We start from the raw sequence: 13,725 nt of genomic DNA on the forward strand, positions 1-13,725 counted from the left end.
TTTACATACACTTAGGTTGGAGTCATTAAAACTCGTTATTCAACCACTCCATAAATTTCTTGTTAACTTTTCTAGGGTCAGGGGCAGTATCCTGAATTTCCGCCTGTCTGACGTGCCCAAAGTAAACTGCTTGTTACTCAGGCCCAGAAGCTAGGATATGAATAGAATTGGATAGAAAACACTCTGAAGTGTCTAAAACTGTTACAATAATGTCTGTGAGTATAACAGAACTGATATAGCAGACAAAAACCCGAGGAAAATCGATCCGGAAACTTTTTGGGGGAGCTCCGAATTACTTCCAATGCAATGCTATTGAAAGATCTAATTTCCACCTCCCAGATTGCAGTTCCTATGGCTTTCACTAGATGTCAAGAGTCTTTATACAAGGTTTTAAGCTTGTTTTGTTTTTTTAAATGAAGAAGTATTTGTAGTCGTTCCAAGTTGAGTGCCAGGGCAAAAGTACTCTTCTTGCGCACGTGGACGCGCTTTTCGTTCTTTTCCTTTGCAATTGAACATAGTAATCTCCATCTGAAATATGATAATTTATTTAGATATTAGACAACCTGAGGATTAATAAAAAACATTGTTTGACTCGTTTGGACGAACTTTGCTGGTAACTTTTTGGAATCCTTCGTATGCATGTTGAAGGACTGGATTATTGAATTCAATGGCGCCTACTAAACAGTGTTTTTGGGATATAAAGAAGGACTTTATCGAACAAAACGACCATTCATTGTGTAGCTGGGAGCCTTGGGATTGCAAACAGAGGAAGATCTTCAAAAGGAAGTGATATATTTAACCGCTATTTGCTATTTCGTGACGCCTGTGCTGGTTTGGAAAATATGCTAATGTGAGGCGCTGTCCTCAGACAATCAAATGCTATGCTTTCGCCATAAAGCCTTTTTGAAATCTGAAATCTGACAACAAATCTGACAACGCAGTTCGATTACCAAGTTTCTAAGCTAAAGAATCATGTATGACACTTGTATTTTCATGAATGTTTAATATTACGATTTTGTATTTTGAATTTGGCGCCCCCCGATTTCACCGGATGTTGTCGAATTTGATCCCGCTAGCGGGATCTCCGCGCTAAGAGGTTTTAAGAAACTATAGTTTTGGCAAGTCGGTTACGATATCTACTTTGTGCATGACACAAGTCATTTTTACAACAATTGTTTACAGACAGATTATTTCTCTTATAATCCACTGTATCACAATTCAAGTGGGTCAGAAGTTTACATACACTAAGTTGACTGTGCCTTTAAACGGCTTGGAAAATTCCAGAAAATTATGTCATGGCTTTAGAAGCTTCTGATAGATGAACATGGTAGCTTTTTAGTCAATTGGAGTCAATTGGAGGTGTACCTGTGGATATATTTCAAGACCTACCGTCAAACTCAGTGCCTCTTTTCCTGACATCATGGGAAAATCCAAAGAAATCAGCCAAGACCTCAGAAAAAAATTGTAGACCTCCACGAGTCTGGTTCATCCTTGGGAGCCATTTCCAAACACCTGATGGTACCATGTTCATCTGTACAAACAAACAATAATACGCAAGTATAAACACCATGGGACCACGCAGCCGTCATACCGCTCAGGAAGGAGACGCGTTCTGTCTCCTAGAGATGAACGTACTTTGGTGCGAAAAGTGCAAATCAATCCCAGAACAACAGCAAAGGACCTTGTGAAGATGCTGGAGGAAACCAGTACAAAAGCATCCATGTCCACAGTAAAACGAGTCCTATATTGACATAACCTGAAAGGCTGCTCAGCAAGGAAGAAGCCACTGCTCCAAAACCGCCATAAAAAAGCCAGACTACAGTTTGCAACTGCACATGGGGACAAAGATTGTACTTTTTGGAGAAATGTCCTCTGGTATGATGAAACAATAGAACTGTTTGGCCATAATGACCATCGTTATGTTTGGAGGAGAAAGTGGGAGGCTTGCAAGCCGAAGAACACCATCTCAACCGTGAAGCACGGGGGTGGCAGCATCATGTTGTGGGGATGCTTTGCTGCAGGAGGGACTGGTGAACATCACAAAATAGATTGCATCATGAAGAAAGGAAAAGTATGGGGATATATTGAAGCAACATCTCAAGACATCAGTCAGGAAGTTAAAGCTTGGTCGCAAATGGGTCTTCCAAATGGACAATGACTCCAAGCATACTTCCAAAGTTGTGGCAAAATAGCTTAAGGACACCAAAGTCAAGGTATTGTAGAGCCATCACAAAGCCCTGACCTCAATCCCATAGAAAATGTGGGGGCAGAACTGAAAAAGTGTGTGCCAGCAATGAGTCCTTTAAACCTGACACAGTTACACCAGCTCTGTCAGGAGGAATGGGCAAAAATTCACCCATCTTACTGTGGGAAGCTTGTGGAAGGCTACCTGAAACATTTGACCGAAGTTAAATCATTTCAAGGCAATGCTACCAAAGACTAATTGAGTGTATGTAAACTTCTGACCCACTAGGAATGTGATGAAAGAAATAGCTGAAATAAATTATTCTCTACTATTATTCTTAAAATCAAGTGGTGATCCTAACTGACGTAAAACAGGAATATTTTACTTGGATTAAATGTCAGGAATTGTGAAAAACGGAGTTTAAACGTATTTGGTTAACTTCTTGTGAATAGGGGACGCTGTTTTCACTTTGGGAAAAAATCGTGCCCAAATTAAACGGCCTCGTACTCTGTTCTAGATCATACAATATGCATATTATTATTACTATTGGATAGAAAACACTCTGAAGTTTCTAAAACTGTTTGAATTATATCTGTGAGTAAAACAGAACTCATTTGGCAGCAAACTGTCACGTTCCTGACCTTATTTCCTTTGTTCAGTCTTTGTTTAGTTGGTCAGGACGTGAGCTGGGTGGGCATTCTATGTTATGTGTTTCTATGTTTGGTTTAGGGTTGTCTAACTAGCCTGATATGGTTCTCAATCAGAGGCAGGTGTTTTACGTTGTCTCTGATTGGGAACCATATTTAGGTAGGCTGTTCTCACTGTTTGTTTGTGGGTGATTGTTCCTGTTCGTGCATTCATTGTTTTTTCATTGTTCTCTTGTTCAGGACTGTAGCGTCGTTGGTTTCGTTTTGTTTATTGTTTTGTTCGTCTAGAAAAGTATTCTAATAAATATGGATACATACCACGCTGCGTTTTGGTCCTCCTCTCCTTCAACCAACGACGAGAGTCGTTACAGAATCACCCACCAACCTCGGACCAAGCAGCGTGGTAAGCGGCAGCAGCAGCAGGAGCAGCGATCGCAGGAGCAGCGATCGCAGGACTTATGGAATTGGGAGGAAATTCTGGACAGCGGAGGACCCTGGGCACAACCGGGAGAATATCGCCGCCCTCGTGAAGACCTGGAGGCAGCTAAAGCCGAGAGGCGGTGGTATGAGGAGGCAGCACGGAAGCGAGGCTGGAAGCCTGAGAGTCAGCCCCCAAAATTTATTGGGGGGGGCTAAAAGGGAGTGTGGCGAAGTCAGGTAGGAGACCTGCGCCAACTCCCCGTGCTTACCGTGGAGAGCGAGAGTACGGGCAGACACCGTGTTATGCGGAAGAGCGCACGGTGTCTCCTGTACGTGTGCTTAGCCCGGTGCGGTACATTCCAGCTCCACGTATCGGCCGGGCTAGAATGGGCATCGAGCCAGGTGCCATGAAGCCGGCTCAACGTATCTGGCCTCCAGTACGTCTCCTCGGGCCGGTGTACATGGCACCAGCCTTACGCATGGTGTCCCCGGTTCGCCAGCACAGCCGAGTGCGGGTTATTCCACCTCGCCGCACTGGCCTGGCTACGGGGAGCATTAAACCAGGTAAGGTTGGGCAGGCTCGGTGCTTAAGAGCTCCTGTACGCCTTCACGGTCCGGTATATTCGGCGCCACCTCCTCGCCCCAGCCCAGTACCACCAGTGCCTACACCACGCACCAGGCTTCCAGTGCATCTCCAGAGCCCTGTTCCTCCTCCACGCACTCGCCCTGTGGTGCGTGTCTCCAGCCCGGTACCACCAGTTCCGGCACCACGCACCACACACCAAGCCTCCTGTGCGTCTCCAGAGCCCTGTGCGCCCTGTTGCTGCTCCCCGCACTAGCCTTGAGGTGCGTGTCCTTAGCCCGGTACCACCAGTTCCGGCACCACACACCAGGCCTACTGTGCGCCTCAGCAGGCCAGAATCTGCCGTCTGCCCAGCGCCGTCTGCGCTGTACGTCTGCCCAGCGCCGCCTGCACTGCCCGTCTGCCCTGCGCCGTCTGAGCTGTCCGTCTGCCCAGCGCCGCCTGCGCTGCCCGTCTGCCCAGCGCCATCTGAGCTGCCCGTCTGTCCTGAGCCTTCAAAGTCTGTCCTGAGCCTTCATAGTCGTCCGTCAGTCAGGAGCCGCTAGAGCCGCCCGCCAGTCAGGAGCAGCCAGAGCCGCCCGCCAGTCAGGAGCAGCCAGAGCCGCCCGCCAGTCAGGAGCAGCCAGAGCCGCCCGCCAGTCAGGAGCAGCCAGAGCCGTCAGCCAGCCAGGAGCTACCAGAGCCGTCAATCAGCCAGGACCGGTCAGAGCCGCCAGCCAGCCAGGAGCTGCCAGAGCCACTAGCCAGCCAGGAGCTGCCAGAGCCGCCAGCCAGGAGCTGCCAGAGCCGCCAGCCAGCCAGGAGCTGCCAGAGCTACCTGTCACGCCGGCAATGCCGGAATTCCCCCTCAGTTCGGAGCTGCCCTTCAGTCCGGAGCTGCCCTTCAGTCCGGAGCTGCCCCTCCGTCCAGAGGCGCCCATCAGTCCAGTGGGGTTAATATGGAGGGTCGCCATTAAGAGGAGGCCACGGAAGCGGGGATTAACTATGGTGGGGTGGGGGCCACGTCCAGAGCCAGAGCTTCCGTGGACAGATGCCCACCCAGACCCTCCCCTATAGGTTCAGGTTTTGCGGCCGGAGTCCGCACCTTGGGGGGGGGGGTACTGTCACGTTCCTGACCTTATTTCCTTTGTTCAGTCTTTGTTAAGTTGGTCAGGACGTGAGCTGGGTGGGCATTCTATGTTATGTGTTTCTATGTTTGGTTTAGGGTTGTCTAACTAGCCTGATATGGTTCTCAATCAGAGGCAGGTGTTTTACGTTGTCTCTGATTGGGAACCATATTTAGGTAGGCTGTCCTCACTGTTTGTTTGTGGGTGATTGTTCCTGTTCGTACGTTCATTGTTTTTTCATTGTTCTCTTGTTCAGGACTGTAGCGTCGTTGGTTTCGTTTTGTTTATTGTTTTGTTCGTCTAGAAAAGTATTCTAATAAATATGGATACATACCACGCTGCGTTTTGGTCCTCCTCTCCTTCAACCAACGATGAGAGTCGTTACACAAACTTCCAGACAGGAAGTGAAAATTCTGAAAATGGGCCTGCCTATTCAACTGGCTTATATTTATGGATCTGTATGCACTTCATACGCCTTCCACTAGATGTCAACAGGCAGTAGAAGGTTGAATGGGGTGTCTAGCTTGATGTGAGGCCCGAATGAGAGCTTTTGGAGTGACAGGTCCGCTCTTTTGTCAGTAGTCAGCTGCGCACAAGGGAACCTAACATTGTCTTCTGAAATGCGTTCGGTTTACACAACGAAATGCTCCGGCTCTGATTTTATTGGATACATATGAGAAAAACATCATAAAGTAGGATTTTTCAACCGAGTTTGACCAGTTTATTCAACGTTTATTGGGACTTTTGGAACATTTATTGGACACGTGAGCTCCACATGGCTAGCCAAAGTTGCTAATTTGACAGAAGAAATGGACATTCTAAAACCAATTTATTCTGGATCTAGGACTCCTTGCACAACATTCTGATGGAAGATCAACAAAGGTAAGAGAATATTTATGATGTTATTTCGTATTTTTGTGTAATATGTAGGCTCCAACAAGGCGGAGAATAGGTGAGCGCTGTCTCACAATAATGCATGCTGTATGTTGTAGTAAAGTTATTTTTAAAAATCTAACACAGCGGTTGCATTAAGAACCAGTGTATCTTTCATTTGCTGTACAACATGTATTTTTTAGTAAAGTTTATGATGAGTTCTTTGGTTAGATTAGGTGACTGTCCAAAATATCTCCGGACATTTTGGTGCATTGCTGCTACGTATTCACAATGTAAAACCACGATTTGCAGCTCTAAATATGCACATTTTCGAACAAAACATAAATGTATTGTATAAACATGATGTTATAAGACTGTCATCTGATGAAGTTGTCCAAAGGTTAGTGATTAATTTTATCTCTATTGCTGGTTTTTGTGAAAGCTATGTTGGCGGTGAATAAATGGCTTTGTGTGTTTGGCTATTGTGGTGAGCTAATATAATTATATATTGTGTTTTCGCTGTAAAACACTTAAAAAATTGCAAATATTGGCTGGATTCACAAGATGTTTATCTTTCATTTGCTGTACACCATGTATTTTTCATAAATGTTTTATGATGAGTATTTATATATTTCACGTTGCTCTCTGTAATTATTCTGGCTGTTTTGGTGCTATTTGTGATGGTGGCTGCAATGTAAAACTACGATTTATACCTCATATATCCACATTTTCAAACAAAACATAAATGTATTGTATAACATGATGTTATAAGACTGTCATCTGATGAAGTTGTTCAAGGTTAGTGATTAATTTTATCTCTATTTGTGGGTTTTGTGAAAGCTACCTATGCGGTGGAAACATGGTGAAAACATGGCGTTGTGTGTTTGGCTATTGTGGTGAGCTAATATAAATACATATTGTGTTTTCGCCGTAAAACATTTTAAAAATCGGAAATGATGGCTGGATTCACAAGATGTTTATCTTTCATTTGCTGTATTGGACTTGTGATTTCATGAAATTATATTATATGATATCCCTGTCCCGTTAGGCTAGGCTATGCTAGTCAGCTTTTTTGATGAGGAGGATCCCGGATCCGGGAGGGAGACTCGTTAGATTAAGGTGCATGTAAACTTCCGACTTCAGCTATATATTGAAAATGCTTTAAAACTTCTTATGGATCAAATCCCTTTAGCGGGATCTATTTGACAACATCCGGTGAAATGACAGAGCGCCAAATTCAAATGAAATTGCTATAAATATGAAACTTTCATGAAATCACACATGCAATACAACAAATTTAAGCTACACTTGTTGTTAATCCAGCCAACGTGTCAGATTTCAAAAAGGCTTTACGGCGAAAGCAAACCATGCTATTATCTGAGGACAGCACCCCATCAAACAAAGACAGACAATCATAATTCAACCCGCCAGGCGCGACACGAAACTCAGAAATAAAGATATAATTCATGCCTTACCTTTGACAAGCTTCTTCTGTTGGCACTCCAATATTCCCCATAAACATCACAAATGGTCCTTTGTTCGATTAATTCTGTCGTTATATATCCAAAATGTCCATTTATTTGGCGGGTTTGATCCAGAAAAACACCGGTTCCAACTCGTGCAACATGACTACAAAATAACTCATAAGTTACCTGTAATCTTTGTCCAAACATTTCAAACAACTTTCCTAATACAACTTTAGGTATTTTTTAACGTAAATAATCAATAAAATTTAAGACGTGATAAACTGCGTTCAATACCGGAGGAACACAAAGTGGAACGTGCTTTTCAGGTCACACTAATATGCATATCCTAGCTTCTGGGCCTGAGTAGCAGGAAGTTTACTTTGGGCACGCTTTTCATCCGGACGTGAAAATACCGCCCCCTAGCCTTAAGAAGTTTTCATCTTGAAAGAATGACTCCTGACTGCAAGTTTTTTCAGGATTGTATTAACAGTGAACTAATAAACATAATACAAAAAATATAGGATTGTACCATGATTGTACCAGATTTGCACATTATTCTTGAACAGATTCTTCAAGCTCTCTCAAATTGGTTGTTGATCATTGCTAGAAAACCATTTTAAAGTCTTGCAATATATTTTCAAGACAATTTAAGTCAAAACTGTAACTAGGCCACTTAATATCATCTTGGCAAGCAACTCCAGTGTATATTTGGCGTTGTGTTTTAGGTTATTGTCCTGCTAAAAGGTGAATTTGTCTCCTAGTGTCTGCTGGAAAGCAAACTGAATCAAACTTTCTTCATGGGTTTTGCCTGTGATTAGCTCTATTACGTTTATTTTTATCCCAAAAAACTCCATGGTCTTTGCCGATGACAAGCATACCTATAACATGATGCAGCCACCACCATGCTTGAAATTATACCATGGGTGGGTCTAATCCTGAATGCTGATTGGTTAAAAACACATTCCAGCCGGTGTCCATTCCACAAGTTACCACCGGCTAAATCTATGACGTTAGAGTGCCTATTTACTCTGTTCCATCTGACTGTGCAATCCACTGTCTCATCAGCCCAGCCAGGCACTTTATAAACTTGATCTCACTACAAAAAGCATTTAGACATTATCTCACATTTCTTTTAGACTAACATTTCGTTTTCAACAGCGGAGAGTTGTATAAACCTTGCTGTCTGTCTCTCAGACATTTGCAATATCGTTTCAATATTCAAATTCGATCTTCAGCTGTCCCATAGTAATGAACATGTCAGGAGTCTGGACGAGACAGACAGGCAGGCAGAGTTTCTCAGCCAGTCGAAATCATGAATCACCTGGCATAATTTTTCTGCATATATGCAAACGAAACAAAGTGCAGCTAGTTTTCAGTCTTTCCAGCTTCAGTTTGAAGTGATTGTGTTAGCTGTGTTGTTGGCTAGCTCCTCTTAACAACACTGTCCTATCGAGTGAACACATTTTCTATGCCAGGCGAAATAACACCTCATTAGCTCATTGTTATAGATGTATCCAAATATATTTCACTAGAAAACAGCTTAAACAAATGCAAATGTATCTTCTTTGCTGTTATTCTGGCTGCACATTTTGACGTGACTGTAAGTTAGCTGTAGTTGGCTAGCTAGCATGCAAGGGATAAGAACGTTGCCAGCCAGTGTGGCAAAATAACATTTAGAATGAATGACTGGGACCATCGCGTCTCTAGCAACCAAACCGATAGAATGAACGAAGGATGAAGGATGAAATAGTACGAATAAATTTATCAAAATAGAAACTAATTATGAAAATATGCCAATCATTATTTGAATATGTTGGTACCTATTGTTGGTAAGACTATTGTCTCAGGCCTAACAAAACCCGTGCCAATCCTCCAAACACCGGCTTCTCGGGAATTATTACTTAAATATGAAGAGTAATACTCAGTGATGTGTTGTGTTGGATTTTCCTCAAACATAACGCTTTGTATTCAGGACATGCATGTCAGGATGCATGTTTTGAAAATATTTGTATTCTGTAGACTTCCTTCTTTTCACTGTGTCATTTAGGTTAGTATTATGGAGTAACTACAATTTTGTTGATCCATCCTCAATTTTCTCCTATCTTAGCCATTAAACCCTGAAACTGTTTTAAAGTCACCATTAGCCTCATGAAGAAATCGCTGAGCGGTTTCCTTCCTCTCCAGCAATTGAGTTAGGAAAGACACCTGTATCTTTGTAGTGATTGGTGTATTGATACACGATTCAAAGTGTAATTAATAACTTCACCATGCATTTTTTTTTTTTACCCACCTACCAATAAGTGCCCTTTGTTGCGAGGCGTTGGATAACCTCCCTGTTCTTTGTGGTTGAATGTGTTTGAAATTCCCTGCTTGACTTGATAATTGTATGTGTGGGGTACAGAGGTGAGGTAGTCGTTCAAAAATCATGTTAAACACTATTATTGCACACATCTTATTTTGTGACTTGTTAATATCGACCACATGGATATCGACCAATATGAATAAAGACTTGAGGACAAACACAATTTCATAAAATTATCTGCAATTTTTAAAGGAACCGGTTAACTTTGTCTTTCAGCTAGGTCTTTTTAATTTTTTGAAATTTGCACTAAGAATGGCATAATCCAAATCCAGCATTTTGACATGTCCCTCTGTGCACCCTCTGCCACTTCCTGGAAGTTTTTAACCCACTTAACCCCAAAACTTCTCCAAGTTGTTACCCTAGTTGTAAAGCCCTAGTTGTTTTGTTTATTTGCCAAAGTCTTGGTAAAATTCTCATTTCAATATCGTGAAATATTGTTTTCAAAAGAAACATTTAACATCTAATAGTGAAATCATAGTGTAAAAGCATGGGAGCTGGTTCTACTATTTTTGGCAATTTTCTGGTGTTTTGTGGTGGAAAACTGAGCGGTTCGAGCATAAAACGTCAACCTTGTTACCCATAGATAGACAGGCTAGAAATGTTTTAACAATAAATACAAAATGTGAAGCTTCCATTTCCCCCGTCACAACAAGATTTCTGGCTGATTTAAGATTAAATCGTCAACCTTTTTTAAAAACATTCTGTTGAGGGCACTCACCCTTGGTCCCATGGAGCCCAGGACTCCCTTGTCTCCTGTTCCTCCCTGAGTTAGTAAGAAAAGGCTGTAAGACGTAGGAATATGCATGGTGTACATTCATACATTCATCACAAACTTAGACCGACAGTGGCTTAGAACAGAGTAGAATAATACCTTATCCATTTGCTGAAAACAATATTTTGTTTTCTTTTCCACATTAACATTTACTCAATTGGAATGTTTAGTGTGCACTTTGTAATTGTAATTGTGTAATTCCTCAATATATCAATGTTGGCAAAGCATCATCAGCCATACACATGATTGAGAAGGGCAACAATAGATATGTAGTAATAATAATAATAGTTATCCGTCATGCAATGACCTTTGAACCTCTAGGGCCTGGGTTCCCTGCCTCTCCTGGCCCTCCCTGCAGGAGAGATAGACAGACAATGAGCAACAGTGGAATAGTAAGCCACCACATGACCCCTCTGTATGAACAGACACTTTTGATAGTAAGACAAGGCCATACTGCAAAAAGGCATTCATATGACTAAATATCTTAAATACTGTGACTTTAAACATTTTCTAGGCCACATCACAGAGGAATATAAAATTAAATCAAAGGTGGCACGGAAGGCTAAGCAGAAGTTTATTCTTGATGAAGTTTTTCATGTTTGCTTCATAAAATCCAATGGCCTTTTGGCATAATAAGAAATTCAATCAAATTATGTTTATTTGAACTCCAGTAACTGCAAATGGAGGGTTTCTTCCCTTTGGTACTCTGTTTGAAAAGGATGTCAATGCTGTGGGTCCCTGTCCCTGTTTAGTCTGGAACAAAAATCACCTGTAGGGTAGCTGCCATGCATAAACAATGGTAAACTCATACTGTACATATCTGATTCACTCTTGTGTTATTACTCTTGTGCTTTCCCAGAGGAAAACCTAAAACCCAGTGTTTTCTGTTCCCACTCTCATTCCAAATGAATATTTACTAGTATGATAATCACTAATTAAGCTATCTTTGTCCTTACAAAGTGCAGTACATTAGCAACAATGACATTTGAGGTGTGACAATCTTCAACTTTACCCTGGCTAGAAAACTTTTGGCGATATAAGCCAGTATTCTGAGTATATACAAAACAGAATGTTACTTCATCAATGTGTAATACTAAATAAAGGAAGACCTCTACCATTGGTCAAAGTGTTGAAAAACCTTAATTCATTGAATCTTCCTGGTCTACTTCCTAATCTATCAGAACCTTTCTAATCTACTGTGAACTGAAGGCTTTCTTCATCTTGCAAGTTTGGGAACATAAAAGCCACTAGAGAGCAGAAAATACTGTAACAATGATCCAAAAGGTAGAGCTTAGAATGTTAGAAAAATAACATGCACTTGCTTGAAACTAAAATGTGTGCCTCTCAAATCACATCACTGAATGGTCTCTCTTGTGTCCCAAGCCAGCTTCCCCGCAGTCACCCCCTCCCCCTCCCCCCCACCCCTCTGGTTAACCCCCAACACTGACCTTTTGACCGGGTGGTCCAGTCTCGCCCCGCTCTCCTTTGCCTGGTGGGCCCAGTTCTCCTCGCTCACCCTGGAGACAGCGTAGAAGAAAGACACTTCCAGTAATTGGGACCTGGAGGGCTCCATCTCTCGCTGACTCCTTTACCCATGGATGGATCTCCCATCATCATTACATGAATGCACACACTGGGCTCTATTTTAACAAATCTAATGCAATGGTAAATCTTAGCTCTGGGAGTAGGGCTATAGGTCTGGGGATGTCAGAAATATTTTTGATATTTTCACTGCGGCAATTATGAGCGCAATAGCTAGCGGTGGCATGAAAGGGATGGGTTTTGATGAAAACATTTATTATAAGTGTGATGAGGGCTTGGCCACTCACTTGCTTAATACTGTATGCCATTGTCTCAAGTTCTGTAGGTAATTGACAGTCTTTGCATCATCATCATCTCAGTTTATTAAATACCCTAGGCTACAGTAATGAGAAATAGCAACAGTAAAAAAAAATACATTCAGTGTTTGCTCAATATTCTTAGTATTTGGTATTTATTAGGATCCCTAATTAGCTGTTGCCGAGGCAACGGCTACTCTTCCTGGGGTCCAAACAGGAAACACAACAAATAAAATAAATAATATACAGCACCAGTCAAACGTTTGGACACACCTACTCATTCAAGGGTTTTTCTTTATTTTTACATTTTTCTAATTTGTAGAATAATAGTGAAGACATCAAACAATTTGAAATAACACATATGGAATCATGTAATAACCAAAAAAGGGTTAAACAAATCTACAAATATTTTATATTTGAGATTCTTCAAAGTAGCCATGCTTTGCCTTGATAACAGTTTTACACACTCTTGGCATTCTCTAAACCAGCTTCATGAGGAATGCTTTTCCAACAGTCTTGAAGGAGTTCCCACATATGCTGAGCACTTGTTGGCTACTTTTCCTTCAGTCTGTGGTCCAACTCATCCCAAACCATCTCAATTGGATTGAGGTTGGGTGATTGTGGAGGCCAGGTCATCACTCTCCTTCTTGGTCAAATAGCTGTTACACAGCCTGGAGGTGTGTTGGGTTATTGTCCTTTTGAAAAACAAATTATAGTTCCACTAAGCGCAAACCAGATGGGATGGCGTATTGCTGCAGAATTCTGTGGTAGCCATGCTGGTTAAGTGTGCCTTGAATTCTAAATAAATCACTGACAGTGTATTTGTATTTATTACTCCTCCTGGGGTCCAGCAAAATTAAGGCAGTTTATACAACTTTAAAACATTACAATGCATTCACAGATTTCACAACACACTGTGTGGCCACAGGCCCCTACTCCACTACTACCACATATCTACATTACTATATCCACGTGTATGTGCAGTACGTGTGTGTGTGTGTGTGTGTGTATGCGTCAATGTTTGTGTTTCTTCACAGTTCTCGCTGTTCCATAAGGTTTTTTTAATCCGTTTTTTAAATCTAATTTTACTGCTTGCGTCAGTTACTTGATGTGGAATAGAGTTCCATGTAGTCATGGCTCTATGTAGTACTGTGTGCCTCCCATAGTCTGTTCTGGACTTGGGGACTGTGAAGAGACCTCTTGTGGCATGTCTTGTGGGGTATGCATGGGTGTCCGAGATGTATGCTAGTAATTTAGACAGACAGCTCGGTGCATTCAACATGTCAATACCTCTCATAAATAATAGTAGTGATGAAGTCAATCTATCCTCCACTTTGAGCCAGGACAGATTGACATGCATATTATTAATAGCTCTCTGTGTACATCCAAGGGCCAGCTGTGCTGCCCTGTTCTGAGCCAATTGCAATTTTCCTAAGTCCTTTTTTGTGGCACCTGACCACACGACTGAACAGT

The 13,725-nt window shown here is 42.1% G+C and overlaps 1 protein-coding gene across 1 annotated transcript in view; it reads right to left on the bottom strand.

The window, feature by feature from the left end:
• LOC120049309 (collagen alpha-1(XXV) chain-like) overlaps positions 1–13,725 on the bottom strand; it is a 78,887-nt gene that overhangs the window by 41,310 nt on the left and 23,852 nt on the right. Inside the window, exons 6-8 of the mRNA XM_038995560.1 lie at positions 11,863–11,931; positions 10,722–10,766; positions 10,361–10,405 (exon numbers count right to left, since the gene is read on the bottom strand). Coding sequence (XP_038851488.1) covers positions 10,361–10,372 — 12 coding nt within the window. The 5' untranslated portion in view covers positions 10,373–10,405; positions 10,722–10,766; positions 11,863–11,931. The remainder of the gene's footprint in view (positions 1–10,360; positions 10,406–10,721; positions 10,767–11,862; positions 11,932–13,725) is intronic.

The sequence above is a fragment of the Salvelinus namaycush genome, chromosome 6 (genome assembly GCF_016432855.1).
Source record: "Salvelinus namaycush isolate Seneca chromosome 6, SaNama_1.0, whole genome shotgun sequence".
NCBI classification, from domain to species: Eukaryota; Metazoa; Chordata; class Actinopteri; order Salmoniformes; family Salmonidae; genus Salvelinus; species Salvelinus namaycush.